The sequence below is a fragment of the Ixodes scapularis genome, unplaced genomic scaffold (genome assembly GCF_016920785.2).
Source record: "Ixodes scapularis isolate PalLabHiFi unplaced genomic scaffold, ASM1692078v2 PGA_scaffold4__175_contigs__length_147842914, whole genome shotgun sequence".
In the NCBI taxonomy this organism is placed as follows: domain Eukaryota; kingdom Metazoa; phylum Arthropoda; class Arachnida; order Ixodida; family Ixodidae; genus Ixodes; species Ixodes scapularis.
The window spans coordinates 14,634,856-14,650,552 of NW_024609879.1; the positions used below are offsets into that span (position 1 = coordinate 14,634,856).

The window sequence follows — 15,697 nt, forward strand, 5'->3', positions numbered from 1 at the left end:
GTGTTAATAGTAGTGCATGGTATTTGATGGTTTACGGCAATGAGAACACCTCCCCCGCGAGTACCTTTGCGATCATTACGAAAAAGACGGAAATTTGCAGGTACGCTAAAACTTCGGAGTCAGTAACATCACTGGTTAGCCAAGTTTCAGTGAGCACAAGTACATTGCATTCAGAAGATAATACAGCGCCAGATACGAGTTCGCGCTTCGGAAGGAAGCTGCGTATGTTAGTAAAGATCACCGAAAAAGAAAGATTAGTTCGAGGGGCACGTTGGGGGCGTGTTGTAATTTTCTGTTGACGGTGCGATTGCTATGAGATTTCTTTGACTGATTGGCATGATTCATCGAAAACGTAACGTTTTGAGCCGATGAGCAGTGTTTTGTAGCGCAAAGAAAAGGGAGCAGATTTGCTTCTAGCAAAGGCAAGGAGGTGCTTCCGTGCGTTGCGAACTGAGCGGGAAAAATCCTCGCCCATGCTGAAGCTAGTACCTTTTAGTTTACGGCCATTCGAAAGGATGGTTTCTTTAGTTTTGAAAAAGGAGAAGTTCACTAATATTGTTCGTGGACGCTCGACCGAATGACGCCCGAGGCGGTGGGCACGTTCTATTTCTTTCGAGTCTAATGTTACATCAAAAAGTTCAGAGCAAAGGCGAATGATTCTTTGTTCGGACTGGGCAAAAGTCTCTGTAGGTGAGGGATCGGGCACACCATAAAATATTAGATTCTTTCGTCGGGATCGATTTTCAGTGTCGTCCACACGGGCCTCAAGGTCAGAGACCTGACGAGCCGCGTGGGCGGCCCTGGTCACCGTGGCCTCCACCTCAGCACGTAGCGTGAAAAGGCCTTGGTAATGACCCTCCAGGTCAGTCATCCGCCTGCCAAGGTCCGATATGGTCCTATCGGTTATCTGCAGCTCACTTTTTAGGCCCTTTACCTCCTCGATGAGTTTAGTTTGACCTGCAAACAGCTTCTGCAATTCGCTTAGGATTTCACTTGAGGTAACAGGACCCGGATTAGTCTCTACATCTCCAGACAACATCAGTAAGCGGCGGATGACTTGAGCACATTCTCTAGCAACGGCAATGCAACACTGCAGGCTCGGCAGCTGTACTAAAAGATAGTTGCTCGATTTCCTAGACGAGGTAACGTGTGACAGACTAACCTTCATGGTGTAGGACAGCGGGTTAATGGACCGTGTTGTGGCACAGCCACCGAGCCCACAGAGTGCAGTCGCCGGATGTTGTTCTTTTATGACTGGCGCATCTGTTGACGTCGATGACGATGGTGCTTCCCACGATGAACTGGCGATCCACGGATCAGATGACAGCGCCACAAGGTTTAGCGACGCGTTTGCTGTTGATGACTGCCAATCTCTCGAGCCGTGCGCGTGGCGAAGGGGCGTACTTTCCGTGGCGATAATCCAGGTATCATTCAGGAAGGCTGGAACCATGACGAGGGTGACGAACGAGGTAAGGATCTGCATGGTGTAGGACAGCGGGGTAATGGACCGTGTTGTGGCACAGCCACCGAGCCCACCTTGCACCGTCTCGTGTCTATTTGACTTGCACCGTCTTGTGTCTATTTGACAACTACAGCAAGTTAGTTCCAGGTTACACTGTCAAATTTCCCTCCGTATGCGCGGCGACAACAGCTTGTTCATGCACATCGCGCATGCTCGGTGCGTCGCGAGAATTCAGATAGTTTTTGTTTCAGTTAATTTGGCTTCATTTCGAACGAATTAGGACGACAACTTTAATTCGCAGCTGACGAACTTTTGGTTGAATTTGAGGTCAGGAAGCTCGTAGACAGGCGGCCAATACTTTACAGAATGTCATCGTCACGCGAGATACTCTAAAATGCATCCACGTTTTCTGAAAAACAAAGAAAAAAAAAGTCCGTTAGAATGTAAAATGCGCCGAAGTCCAATATGTGAGGTTTACATAATTTTGTTTTTTCTCAATGTAATTTCCTGTGTCAAATTTTTGTTTCGTGTCGATTCGGCATTTCCGGAGTCAATTTCCTGTGTCGACGTGTCAAATGAAACGGCTTGCTTGCGGCGATACTTCTAATATGGGTTGGTCGAGCCGTGCATGCCGACCTCGAGGATACCCCGAACTCCCACCAATGAGACAGCGATCCTGTTATTTATTTATTTTCATACCCCCAAGGCCCGGATTATTAGACCGCCCGGATTTCACACCGTCCGAGTTTGTTTACACGGCCCCGGGTACGACGATGCCCCGTACGCTCGTGCAGTACAGATTACGGCCAAGTAACGGAGCGCAATAGGCTTGAATACCTTAAGCGCTCAAGGAGAGCGAAATCAACTGTTTGTAGTGGCCAGGCCTCATAAACGGAGCTCATAAGGTTGATACTTGGGTCGGGATCAAAACTGGTCACTATTCCTTTCCTTACTGTCACCCGGCCTTGAAAGCCGACCCCTTTTTCAGTTGCTTGCACGATGCAACACAGAAGTGGTGATTGAGTGACTCCGAGTCGACGGTAGGAACCAATGCAGCGTCGGCAATCTATCCATCTTTGAAGGTATAAATATGAACGAGGTCGTTTGCATCGTAGACAATGGCTTTCCTTAATTCTCCTGGGTCGACCTCGCACATTTCGCAGGAAAGAAACACGCGAAGCGACGACAGAGACACGTCCGGAATGGCGAAAGGCGGAACAACGCCACCAGAGAACACACACGGATCTTGAGACACCCCAGGCACTGGCGTGGGCGACGGATCCCTCAAAAGTGTTTCGGAAGATTTCCGCGATGGCGCGCCACGATCGTGTCCAAACTAAGGCCTTAGTCCAAACTCTGAAAAAGGACCATTGATCCAGGTCGCAGGGGGCAGAGAGAGCGAGGGAGTGAAAGAGCATAATCGGTACAACAATCCGTTCAGTGACCTTATTTAAGTTACGGGAGACCTTATGAATGTAAGTCGCAACTTGCGGTATAGTACTTGAAGTGTATTTATCAAATTTTGATGCTCTCTTGATTTTTTTTTAAATTTGCTTATCTGCTATTGGGGCCAAGACCGACCTCGAGAACTCCGTAGTCGAAAGTTTCTCTACTCGACGACTGAACTTGTCAAACATTGCATGAATACATGACTTTTCCGATGCCGTATGGAGGCTAGACGACGCGGAATCTCTCTGCACGTTTTCTGAACGTGCGCAATCGTATGGCAAATGTGCCTTCTTGTTCCTCGCATTGTAATTTGAAATGCTTGCAGCGCTTGCTTAATCAAACGCTGTCAATTCGTTCTTACTTTTGAAGCATGCACCTTCTTAAAAGTTTCTTAATAATTGTTTGCTTTGAGTGCAAATGCACGTAGGCACATGTAAATACCAAATTGTACAAACTGTAACAACAAATAAAGCTTTTCAGGCTATGTTTTGGCAGAAAAAGTGTGATTCAAATGATCAGTGTAAAATCACTGCGACGAAAATTGTTATTGAAAACAAGTTATACATCATGAATGAAATAATCTTGATCCTTTTTCTCCGCCTGATAAATTTAATCAAATATTAAACTTTTTTTTTTCATCATGAGCAACGAGGAGCACTAAGGAAAAATGCCTCTTTTAGGCGGTCTGGTGTCTGTATACATTATACAGGCGATACATGCTTTTATACAATATTAAATATGACAGTTTTGTTTAGTGATGTGACATGGAATTCTAGGGATGCAATGGAGTTTAGCAGTTCGGTCAGTGTATATTAAATTTTGACTTCCAAAGTTAGTGCGTGATAGAGGAATATGACATTGACGTATCTGGCGAGTTTGAGGTAGTAAATTGTGCAAAGGTCAGCGAATTTTAAGAAGTTTCGAATACATACATTTTTAATACATCGGTTATATAATACCAGAGTCCGTCAATACACTACTGGTCAATAAACTTCTCGGTAACGCTAAGGGAGAGCTTGGTACTCTACCATGCGCAGCGCTGGCGTCGACGAGAGGGCCGAGCCATAGATAGGGGAAAAGTTTGGCCAACGGGCGTGACCTGCTTGACAGCTCGTCAACTACGTCACGCGAACGCCGTGGCCATGTCCTCGTTCGCCATTTCTGAGCCCGACCGACGTCGGGGACCTTTACTTGTGTGCATTGCTCTCGGTTTCCTTCAGCGTATGTCTGTTTCATAGTGTTTTAAATCAGCTGTGCGCAGTACTTGCACCGTCTCGTGTCTATTTGACAACTACAGCAAGTTAGTTCCAGGTTACCGTGTCAATTTTCCCTCCGTATGCGCGGCGACAACAGCTTGTTCATGCACATCGCGCATGCTCGGTGCGTCGCGAGAATTCAGATAGTTTTTGTTTCAGTTAATTTGGCTTCATTTCGAACGAATTAGGACGACAACTTTAATTCGCAGCTGACGAACTTTTGGTTGAATTTGAGGTCAGGAAGCTCGTAGACAGGCGGCCAATACTTTACAGAATGTCATCGTCACGCGAGATACTCTAAAATGCATCCACGTTTTCTGAAAAACAAAGAAAAAAAAAGTCCGTTAGAATGTAAAATGCGCCAAAGTCCAATATGTGAGGTTTACAAAATTTTGTTCCTTCTCATTGTAATTTCCTGTGTCAAATTTTTGTTTCGTGTCAATTTGGCATTTCCGGAGTCAATTTCCTGTGTCGACGTGTCAAATGAAATGGCTTGCTTGTGGCGATACTTCTAATATGGGTTGGTCGAGCCGTGCATGCCGACCTCGAGGATACCCCGAGCTCCCACCAATGAGACAGCGATCCTGTTATTTATTTATTTATTTTCATACTCCCAAGGCCCGGAGGCTCTACAGAGAGGAGTGGGTGATACAGATGAAATCGATGGCAAACTTCTTGAAGTAAGAGGCGTCCTGGATGGACACGATGGAGGCAGGGAGGTGGTTCCATTCATTAGATGTTCTTGGAATAAAAGAGTCAAAATAGATGTTCGTATGACATGTCCGCGTGCCAACCTTACACTGGTGATCGTTGCGAGGTGACACATATGACGCATGTAAAAGTAGTTGATCTTCGGTAACAAATCATACCTTTTCATTATTTCGTATACACCGTGTGCATCTCTTTTTCTTGCAATTTGCGTACTGTGTGGCTTGCAGATATCTAATACATTTGGTTGGAATATTCCTTTAGTATTAATGTACTTATTTTTCTGTACTATAGGGTCCATAGTACTGTTCACATGTCATACGCCAATTAACCTTCAGCATCTTCTCTCTCGAGCATATCTTGTTCCTTGATCAGAGGAAGCACCCTCTCACCGCTGCGATCCTTTCGTTTAACCGAATCTTTCACCCATTCGCGGTTCGAGAAGCAAAAGCGGGACAAAACGGCGTCCCACAAGCACGCTGGCGGGACAGCGGGACCACGGCCGGAAAAGCGGAACCTGTCCCGCTTAAATCGGGACGTCTGGTCACTTTACTTATCGAAGGCTTTAGCAAAGTCTAGAAAGATGGCGTCAGTTTGAATGTTAGAGTCGAGGTTAACATGCAGGTCATGGACGAAAGACGCGAGTTGAGTTTCACAGGAGAAGTTTTTTCGGAAGCCGTGTTGGGAGGAATGGATATGGTTGTTCTCTAACAAGTAATGAATGATTTTGGAGTAGATGATATGTTCCATTAGTTTACACGACACGCTTGTTAGGGAGATGGGACGGTAGTTAGAAGGGGAGCACTTGTTTCCGTTTTTGTAGATTGGGACGATCTTCCCCACCTTCCAGTCGTATGGCAGGGAACCAGTAGAAAGTGACTGAAAAAAGCTTTGCCAATATTACGCTAGATATATCTTTAGTATTCTTTAACACTTTTACATTTATTTCTTCAATAGCCGCTGATGAAGAAATCTTAAGGGTGTCGATGATTTTCACAATGCCAGCCGGTTCAAACGTGATCCCAACCATGGATGTAGGAAAGGCAGGAGGAGCCATAGAAAACATATCATTGCACTCTTGTGTAAACACTGAACAAAAAACATTGTTCAATTTTTCTGCACATTCGTCATCAGGAACCGAAGAGTCATCGTCGTTTTTAAGATTGATTACAATATCAGGTTTCGGATTAACAACTTTCCAAAACTTTTTTGGGTTGCTCTGCAGCATGCATGGCAGATCAGCATTATAAAATGCTCGTTTTTGTGTCCTGATTGCGCTTTAGAATTTGTCTGTCGGCACTATAGAACTTATCCCAGTCCGAGTTGCGCTCCGTAGTTTTGGCTTTACGAAAGAGTCTCTTTTTTTTTTCGTGCTTAAACGTTTCAGGGTGCCATAAACCATGGAGCAGAAGCGCTTTCGAAAAATGTCATAGTTGGGATGAAACTTTCAGCTAGTTGTTGCATTTTAGATTTGTACATTGTCCGATTTTCGCAGACAGACCGATTATCAAAGCCTATCATAAGGATATCTAAGAATTTTCTTAGCTCAGTATTCATTCCTTGGTAATTCCCCTTCTCGTATAGTTTTACGGTTTTCTTCCGCTTCGATTTTGATCGAATATTTAAAGAAAATGTGCAGTAAATCACCTTATGGTCAGTTATTTCGTGTAGGTAGTTTATCGACTTTAAAGAGTCAGGATCAGAAACAAGAATGAGGTCAAGGATGTTAGAAGAGTGGGTGGTTGATCGTGTGGGTTTAGTTACGAGCTGTGAAAGATCGAAATTGAGGCAAAGGTTAACGAAATCAGTCGCTTCACTCGTATCAAGGGGGACTGAAACGGATAAGGCGGACCAATCGATAGACGGGTAATTAAAATCACCGAATAGCCGAATACTGTATTTGAGATATTTAAGGTACAATTCGTTGAGAGCTTCATAAGGTTAATTAGAAAAGATGGATCGCTGTGAGGGGATCGGTAACATACACCGATAAGGAGCGAAGCATGTTGAACCGTGCAAGAAAGCCAAAGCATTTCCAACGGTGAAGAGAAGTTTACTAGGTTGCGCACAAAACTATCTCGTATCGCAATCAAGACCCCCCCTCCCCGGCCACTTGCCCTATCTTTGCGGAATATATCGAACCCAGAAGTGCCCGCAAAAATTTCTGTATCAGTTACTGATGATAACAGCCATGTTTCAGTAAGCGCAATAATGTCACAATCGGTGGATGCAATTAGGCTACATATCTCGTCTTGTTTAGAAATCACGCTTCTTATATTTGTGTAAATAAAGCACAGTGGCTTTGGGGGTGTGGGCTCATGACCGCGGCGACAAGATCGGGTTAGTTAAGAAGGACACTCTTTTACGGTGTTTGACGCGTCATCAAAAAAGTACCGTTTTTGTCCAATGAGTACCGTTTTGAAACGTAAGGAAAAGGGCATAGCTTGGTTAGGCGCGAAAGTTAACAAATTCCTCCTAGCAAGCTGAACCGAAGGTGAGAAATCTTCACTTACAGCGAAGCTAGTGTCCTTGAACTTTTTATCTTGAGAAAAAATTCGTTCTTTGGTTTTATGGAGAGCAAATTTTACAATTATCGGGCGGTTCTGATCGGGACGATATCGACCCAGTCGGCGGGCACGCTCGAGGCCGTCTGGCATGATGTTGATATCAAGATGTTGCGAACAAAGGCTTATTATTTTCTGTTCCGATTGTGCCCACGTTTTTCTACCAGAGTCAGGGAGGCCAAAAAAAAAGAAGATTCGGGCGCCGCGATCTATTTTCCGAGTCATCCACGCGTTCAGCCAGAGTCGCTAAACTATCGGTAAGGGTCGTCGTGACACCGCGGAGTTCATCAAGATCATTTCGGATTGAATTAAAATTAGAAAACTCCTGCTCTATTCGCGTCATTCTGTCAGACAGAGCGTTGACCGTCTGGTCAGTGAGTGTAAGTTTGTTTTTGATTGCTTTCAGCTCGTCGAGTACAGTTGTTTGGCCGGCGTCAAGTTTAGTCAGCAACGCCATCATCGTCGCATTCACTTGCGGCCACAGCTGCGTGCGCGACTGCTGAGCGCGAGCTGATATCGAGCTTCCAGTTCATTTGTAACGTGCATGCAAACACTCCCTCGGCCAGGAGCGCCGGCTAGCACGCGCTCCTGGCTTTGAGACGAGCATTTCTAGAGCGCGCGCTCGTTCTGCCGAAGAACGCTTCAAAGCAGCGACCTCGAGCTCTCGTGCTTGTGGCATTGGCTGCGTTCTCTGCTTAGGAATGAACGGAGTATAAACAGCGCTTTCAAAAATGGCGTCGAGTGCCAGCGTCCAGCGCAGGGCTTTGCAGCCCTTCACACAGCAGTAAGGCATTTTCACTCACGCATTTGACGCTCCACGTGAACGTATAACTTCATCGTATGGTATAGCAAGAGACACTCGGCATGAGCACCTGTTTTATTATCTGCTACACAAACCACTGAAGCAGTCAATGAAGCAGACGATGTCGCAGACGATGTAGCAGACAATGTTGCTCATCCGGGCTAGCTAGGGGACGCTGAGGGGATTGTTGACGTTTAGAGGAGGAAACGCGGAGGCCTTGTGTTCTACGTGGTATTGGTTGAGTGGCCACTCTTTTCGTTTACTGTGTTACTCTCTGACATTATTCGCATCACAAAGCTCAACCGCACTGGATTTACTACCGCTGACCACGCTCCAAAACTTTCGTGGGTTATCTTTTAAAAGAGAAAAAAAAGTGTACACTGATAAAACTCCTGCTTTGATTGTGCGACAGCTTGTTTATACACTCCGTAGCAGCAGCTTGGTAAGCGTGCCAGCGCTCAGCACATTTTGTTAATTTTGCGCGCCGAAATAACCGTTTCTTTTTATTTCGCAAACGCTTAAGGCGTGCGTTAAACCAAGGTGCCTGTGAATTAGAGCGGATGCACTTCAGAGGGATGTACTGGTTAGTTAGGTCACTCACTTTTTGTTTGAAGAGAGACCAATTGTCTTCAACCGTCCGCGTATAAAAACGTGAGATGTAATCGGTTAAAAACGTGTCTAATTCATTATTAATTGAAACAAAATCGGCATTTATGTAGTCGCGAATAATCTTAAATGATTTACATGAGGAAGCAGATGCCTGCAGGTCAAACTGAATAACACAATGGTCACTTAAACCTGGTAAATGCGTTAAGGGAGACACAAGTGTCACGATCTTTCTGGAACGTGGACGAAGGGGGCCGAAGCACCCTCCGAAGAGAGATGACACGCAGCCTGCTTGTGAGGGTGAACGATGACTGACCGGAGCGGCGTGCGCTCAACGGTGTTTATTAGCGCGGTGAACAATGTTGCCCGCCGAGCCAGGCGGCCGCAGACGGGCGGACTGGAGGGGGGCGCCACTAACTTGTCACACTCCTCCCCCCCAGTTTGTTTGTTCTAAAACAAAACTGAACACAATGCGCACGGCCGACACCATCTCGGCGTCTGGTCATGCAAAGTCCCGGCCTGTCGACGAAGAAGGTCACCCCGGCGAGTAGCGGTCAGGTGGCCTCCGCTGCCGTGCACTCCGCCTGGGCACTGGCGTCGACGGGCCAGGTGTGGCAACGCCGGGCGCTGCCTCTACAGGTCGCGCTCCACCCGGTGGAGACGCAGGGATCGGATTGGGGTGTGGCACCGGTCCAACTGGTGCCACAGGAGTGGATTGTCCCCTCCGTGGTGGGTGGCGCTCCACTAGCCGCGACTGGCGTTGTCGTTGGTCCCCCTCCGGGCTGGTCCTCCGAAGCGACGGCCGAGGGTGCAAGCCAGGTCCCGGAGCGAGGCCTGACATGGTCGGCGTGCCGGTGCCAGGTGGTCCCGTCGGGCATGCGGACGAGCAGCGATGAGGCACTCGCTGGTAAAACCACACGCCTGGCAGACCAGGGTGGGCCAGGACGGAAGTTCCTGCAGCGTAGACCGACGCTCCCGGCTCCGGCAAAGGCCCGGGACGGCACCCTCGGTCAGCAGCCAGCTTCTGCTTCAGGAGCGCCGTGGACCGGAGGTCTGGATGCAAGACGTCCAGGGGTGTCTTGACCATCCGGCCCAGCAGAAGCTCGCAAGGGACACGGCCAGTGTCCCTTGTGGTCCGGTACTGGAACAGTACCCGGGCCACCTGCGTCCGGAAATTTCCGGGCTGGCTCTTCTTGAGTTTGTTCTTGATGGTCTGTACCACCCGCTCTGCTGCACCATTGGAAGCGGGGTGGTACGGCGGAACCAGCATCCGGCGGGTCCCATTCCTCTGCAGCCAGTCCAGGTACTCGGCGCTAGCGAAAGCGGGACCATTGTCGGACACAATAATGTCCGGCAATCCCTGCGCCGCGAAGACCTGCCGCAGAGCCGCAATGGTCGCGCTTGCCGATGGACTGGTGACTGGCAGTGCCTCCACCCACTTGGAGAAGGCGTCCACTACCACCAGGAAGTAGTGGCCCTTGTGAAGTGTCCCGCAAAGTCCACGTGCAAGCGGACCACGGCCTCTGTGGGAACGGCCAGGGGGTGATCGCCACGTGGCGCGAGGCTCGCTGGTTCTCCTGGCAGACCTGCCAGCCTTGCACCTGGCGCACGATGTCCTGGTCCAAGCCAGGCCACCAAACGTGCGACCGTGCCACCATCTTGGTCTTTTCAATGCCAGGGTGCCCCGCGTGCAGCAACTGCAGCACCTTGGCCCGCAGACTTTGTGGAATCACCACCCTGCAACCCCACAGCAGGCAGCCCTGCTCCAAGCTCAGCTCGGCGGTCTTGTGGCTGTACGCCTGGTGACGCAGCTCCTCCCCTCGGGCAACCGCCTTGACCACCTGAGACAGGGCCGGGTCCCGGTTGGTCACCTGCGCCACCGCAGTCTTGGTGAGCACCCTCGGGTAGGCCCGCTCCAGCAGGAACACGTCAGCTGGCTCTGGAACGGCAGCAGGCACCTCCGGCAGGGGCAGGCGGCTCAGGGCGTCGGCCGGTCCCAGGTCCTTCCCAGGGCGGTAGACCAGCTTGCAGCTGTAGGCCGCCAGCGTCAAGGCCCAACGTACCACACGAGGCGAGGCTTGCACTGGAACTGCCTTGTCAGGTCCCAGCAGCCCCAGCAGCGGCTTGTGGTCCGTGACCGCCTCGAATTGCCGGCCCCACAGGTATTGGTGGAAGCGCTGGACCCCGAAGGTGAGCGCCAGGCCTTCCTTGTCGAGCTGGCTGTAGCGTTGCTCTGCCGCATGTAGTCGACGAGAAGCAAACGCTACAGGGCGTTCCTGACCATCCTGACCCCGGTGCGACAGGACGGCTCCCACCCCGTACGGCGACGCATCCACGGTGAGAACTACAGGCTTGGCCGGGTCGAAGTGCACCAGCACTGGAGCCTTAACGACCAACTCCTTGTTGTGCTGGAAGGCCAAGTCCTGCTCCTTCTTCCAGGCCCACTGCTGCCCATCACGAAGCAGGCGAAGCAGCGGCTCCAGATGCGTCGACAGGTTGGGCAGGAACCTCCTGTAGAAGTTGACGAGGCCGAGGTAGCTCTGAAGCTCCTTCTTGCTCTTCGGCTTCGGCGCCTTGAGCACGGCCTCAATCTTGCGGGGAGCCGGGGCCGGGCCAGCCTGGGAGATGATATGTCCCAGATACTCCATGCCGGGGGTCAGGAACACGCACTTGTCCAGCCTCAGCTTGAGACCGGCGTCCTGTAGTCGTGTCAGGACTTTGCGCAGGTTCTGCAGGTGGTCCCCGTTGTCGGTACCGGTAACCAGGATGTCGTCCAAGTACACCGCCACGTGCCTCATGCCCCTGAAGAGGTTGTCCATCTCGAACGGTAGGCGCGTGTACTGGAAGAGTCCCATGGTAGTCGAAATGGTGACATACTTCCGGGCGGCATCCTGGAGCACCAGCTGCTGGTAGGCATCTCGAAGGTCGAGCTTGGAGAACTTCTGTCCCCCGAACAGAGCCGACCAGAGATCTTCTACCCGAGGCAGCGGGTACTTCTCGACGGTAGCGACGGGGTGGATGGCGACCTTGAAGTCCCCGCAGATCCTGACGCGGCCGTCTTGCTTGAGGACTGGCACAATCGGTGCGGCCCACTCGGAGGTCTTGACAAGCACCAGGATACCCTCTCGCTGCAGCCGTTGCCGCTCATGGGTGACCCCGTCCTTCAGGGCGAATGGCAGCGGACGCGGCTTGAAGAACCGAGGCCGGGCTCCCTCGGGTACGTGTATGCCAACCGCCGTGCCGGCGAAGGTGCCCGCCCCCGGCTGGAACAGGGACTGGAAGTCGGTCAGGAGGCTCGGGACGTCCTTCACCACGTGCAGCGCAGCTTCTTGGTACTCCGGCAGCCGAATACCCAGCATCCAGTTCCGGCCCAGCAGCGTCGGCGAAGACCCCTTTGTTAAATAAAGGGGAAGGATTGCCTCCCTGTCGCCAAGGCGAACGCCGACTTGGGCCCGACCCTGGACCTGGGAAAGCTGCCCGGAGTAGCTGCGCAGCATGACGTCGGACGCCTCGATGGACACGCCGGGGAAGGTCCGCTTGAACAGCTTCCCGGGCATGACCGACACGCTGGCCCCTGTGTCCAGCTCCATGGTGATGGGGTGGCCGCAGATTTCGACAGACACCAAGTAAGGTGGCACAGATGATGAAAATCTATTGGTGTGCCACACGTCGAAGATCTGCGGGTCCTCGGCCACGACGTGAACCTTAGCTGAGGAGGTACCCGGACCTTGTGCCGCTCGTCCCCGCCGCGTTTTCTTGCGGCGGCCACCATGGCCGCGGGCTTGGCTTGAACCCGGGCTTGAACCAGGATGCTGCTGCTGCTGGCCGCCGCTCGTCCTCCCCCCTCGGCAGACACGTGCGAGGTGCGCAGTTCTCCCGCACGTGAAGCATTATGCTTGGACGAACTGGCACTGTGAGGGGGAGTGGGCAGCGCCGTAGCGGCTGCAGGCACCGCTCCTTGCCGCCATCTTGTACACCGCCGCTTCCGTCGACGGTGAGCTGGTCGCACGCGCTATCTGGCTGGCGTCCTTAGCTGCGGCTTCCATCGCCTGCGCTGCCTTCACCGCGTCGTCCAGCGAGGGGTCGGGGAGCTCCAGGGGTCGCGTCCGCATGGCGGGGTTGTTGATGCCGCAGACAACCCGGTCCCGGAGTAGCGAGTCCAACTGGTCGCCGAAGGCGCAGGTGCTCGCTAACCCTCGTAGCGCAGCGACGAACTGCCCGAGGGTCTCCCCGTCCCGGCGGCTCCGGTTGTTGAAGCGGAACCGCTCCATAAGCGTGGACGTCGCCGGGCTGAAGTGCGAGCGCAACGTGGCGAGAAGCTCACCCAGCGTTTTGACGTGCGGCGTGGCCGGCTTGAGGAGGTCGAGCAGGAGGCTGAAGACGCGGGTCCCGCAGCTGGCCAAGAAGATGTCCCGTTGTTTTGCCTCGGGCGTGTCGTTCGCCCGGAAGAACACGTGGACCTGTTCTTCGTAGACTGGCCAGGCGGACCCATCTCCCTCAAACGGCTCGACCCTCCCGTAAAGCGGCATGGCGACAGGAGCGGGGGGGGGGGGGGGGGGGGGGGTGTTGCGACTCTCTCGGCGGCGTGGGCCGAACCGTGCACGTTGGTGGGCTCCAGTGCCACGGTTCCTCGTCGCCGGTGTCACGATCTTCCTGGAACGTGGACGAAGGGTGCCGAAGCACCCGCCGAGGAGAGACGACACGCAGCCTGGTTGTGAGGGTGAACGATGACTGACCGGAGCGGCGTGCGCTCAACGGTGTTTATTAGCGCGGTGAACAATGTTGCCCGCCGAGCCAGGCGGCCGCAGACGGGCGGACTGGAGGGGGGCGCCACTAACTTGTCACAACAAGCTCAGAGGTTGTAGTGAGAATGAGGTCTAATACATTGGAAGAATGAGATGAACATTGTGCAGGCTCTTGTTCAAGTTGCTTTAAATTAAAATCAAGACAAAGGCTTAGAAACGAAAAAGACTGTGAAGAGTAATGATTTATTGTGGGAGTGTCGCTTTTCCAGTTAAATGTGGGAAAATTAATATCACCCAGTAGAAGCAAAGACGAAGAAGGAAACCGTACTACCAATCTATTTAAAACATCGTGAAGCTCAGAGCAAAATGTACTAGACGAAGCGGGGGGTCAATAGCCGGCGCAAAAAATAAAATCCTTGTTCCTGACATGTACACGGGCACACACAAACTCTAAAGATATGTTAAGTGGTACAACGCTCGATATTATAGAATCACGAACAGCTGAGAACACCGCCACCTGAGCGCGAGTCACAATTGAAACGATAAAATTTGTACATATCTTCACACTCAAAAATTTCACTGTCAGCAATTTTACTAGAAAGCCACGTTTCGGTAAGGATAACAGTATCAGCTGTACACGTGTCGATACGAGATGACAAGGCATCGCGTTTGTTGCACACGCTTTGCACGTTAGAAAACAATATTGAGATGGTGTTAGTCGCCGGCCTTTATATAGTTATGTTGATAACGCGTGTGAATTATCATTGCTTGGGACAGGTGCGGAAACAGCATTATCGGTGCCCGGTTGCGGCGCGGAAACTGCATTATTTCGGAAAGCGTGTCAGCAATACCGTAGAAAAGTTGTCAAGACGTGACCTATCTTCAAGCTCATTAAGTCTTGAATTCAGAACGGTAGTTTCGCCTCGGACGGCCTCACTAAGACATTACACAGTTCAGCAGGATGCTTTGGCACATCTAGTGATTCTACAAGTGATTCAACTGCTGCAAGTATTGAATTGATGTCTAACACTTTTAGTTCTAGTTGATGCTGGTTATCTTTGACCTGATTTAGCATGTCAACCATTTCGGTATGACGCGCATCGTTCTCAGCAGACTGTTCAGCAATGGCAGCCAGAATAGCAGCGTTAGTGATAGGGCCGGGGTTTGATTCAACGTCCCCGGACAACAAAAGTAACTTAAAAACGTGAACACACACATAAGCAACTCTAAAAAGATTCAGCGGGCACTGGAGGAGCAGCACAAAATCCGTTACAGGATCGTTTAACGCGTAAGAATGGGTATTTACGAACCTGCAGAATGAAGCAGAAGGGATTTTGAAGCGACCGCATAGGCCGCCGCTCCTCTGTGCCCACTGAAAGCGTCCTGTGGTGACCAGGCGCTTAAATTCGCAGAGAATCTTGTTGTCGTTGACGATGATGCTGGCTTGGTAAAGGGGAGGGACGCAACTGCGGCATCGAGCACGGGCGCGATGTCATCACCGATAGCCGCCAGGAATACACTGCACAATGACGGTGCAGAGATAATGGCTGGCTGGCGAGGAGGAGGTAGCCATGTCCCAAAGAAGGACAAAACCTGCAGAATGAAGCAGAAAGGATTTTAAAGCGGCCGCACAGCCACCGCTCCTCTGTCCTGTGCCCACTGAAAGCGTCCTGTGACCAGGCGCTTAAATTCGCAGAGAATCCTGTTGTCGTTGACAATGATGCTGGCTTGGTAAAGGGGAGGGACGCAACTGCGGCATCGAACATGGGCGCGATGTCATCACCGATAGCCGCCAGGAATGCACTGCACAATGACGGTGCAGAGATGGTGGCTGGCTGGCGAGGAGGAGGTAGCCATGTCCCAAAGAAGGACAAAACCTGCAGAATGAAGCAGAAAGGATTTTAAAGCGACCGCACAGCCACCGCTCCTCTGTCCTGTGCCCACTAAAAGCGTCCTGTGACCAGGCGCTTAAATTCGCAGAGAATCCTGTTGTTGTTGTTGTTGATGATGCTGGCTTGGTGAAGGGGAGGGACGCAACTGTGGCATAGAACACGGGCGCTATGTCGTCACCGATAGCCGCTAGGAATACAGTGCATGATGACGGT

At 51.2% G+C, this 15,697-nt stretch overlaps 1 protein-coding gene across 1 annotated transcript; it reads right to left on the reverse strand.

Moving 5' to 3' along the window:
* Positions 1 to 246: 246 nt before the first annotated feature.
* LOC120838021 lies at positions 247 to 1,168 on the reverse strand. The gene has a single exon (XM_040207752.2). The coding sequence runs from the start codon at positions 1,166 to 1,168 to the stop codon at positions 311 to 313; it is 858 nt and encodes a 285-aa protein (XP_040063686.2). The 3' UTR covers positions 247 to 310.
* Between the last annotated feature and the right edge of the window lie 14,529 nt (positions 1,169 to 15,697).

Coding starts and splice junctions, on each gene's coding strand:
- LOC120838021 (XM_040207752.2), bottom strand. CDS start 1,168: ATGAAGGTTAGTCTGTCACACGTTACCTCGTCTAGGAAATCGAGCAAC.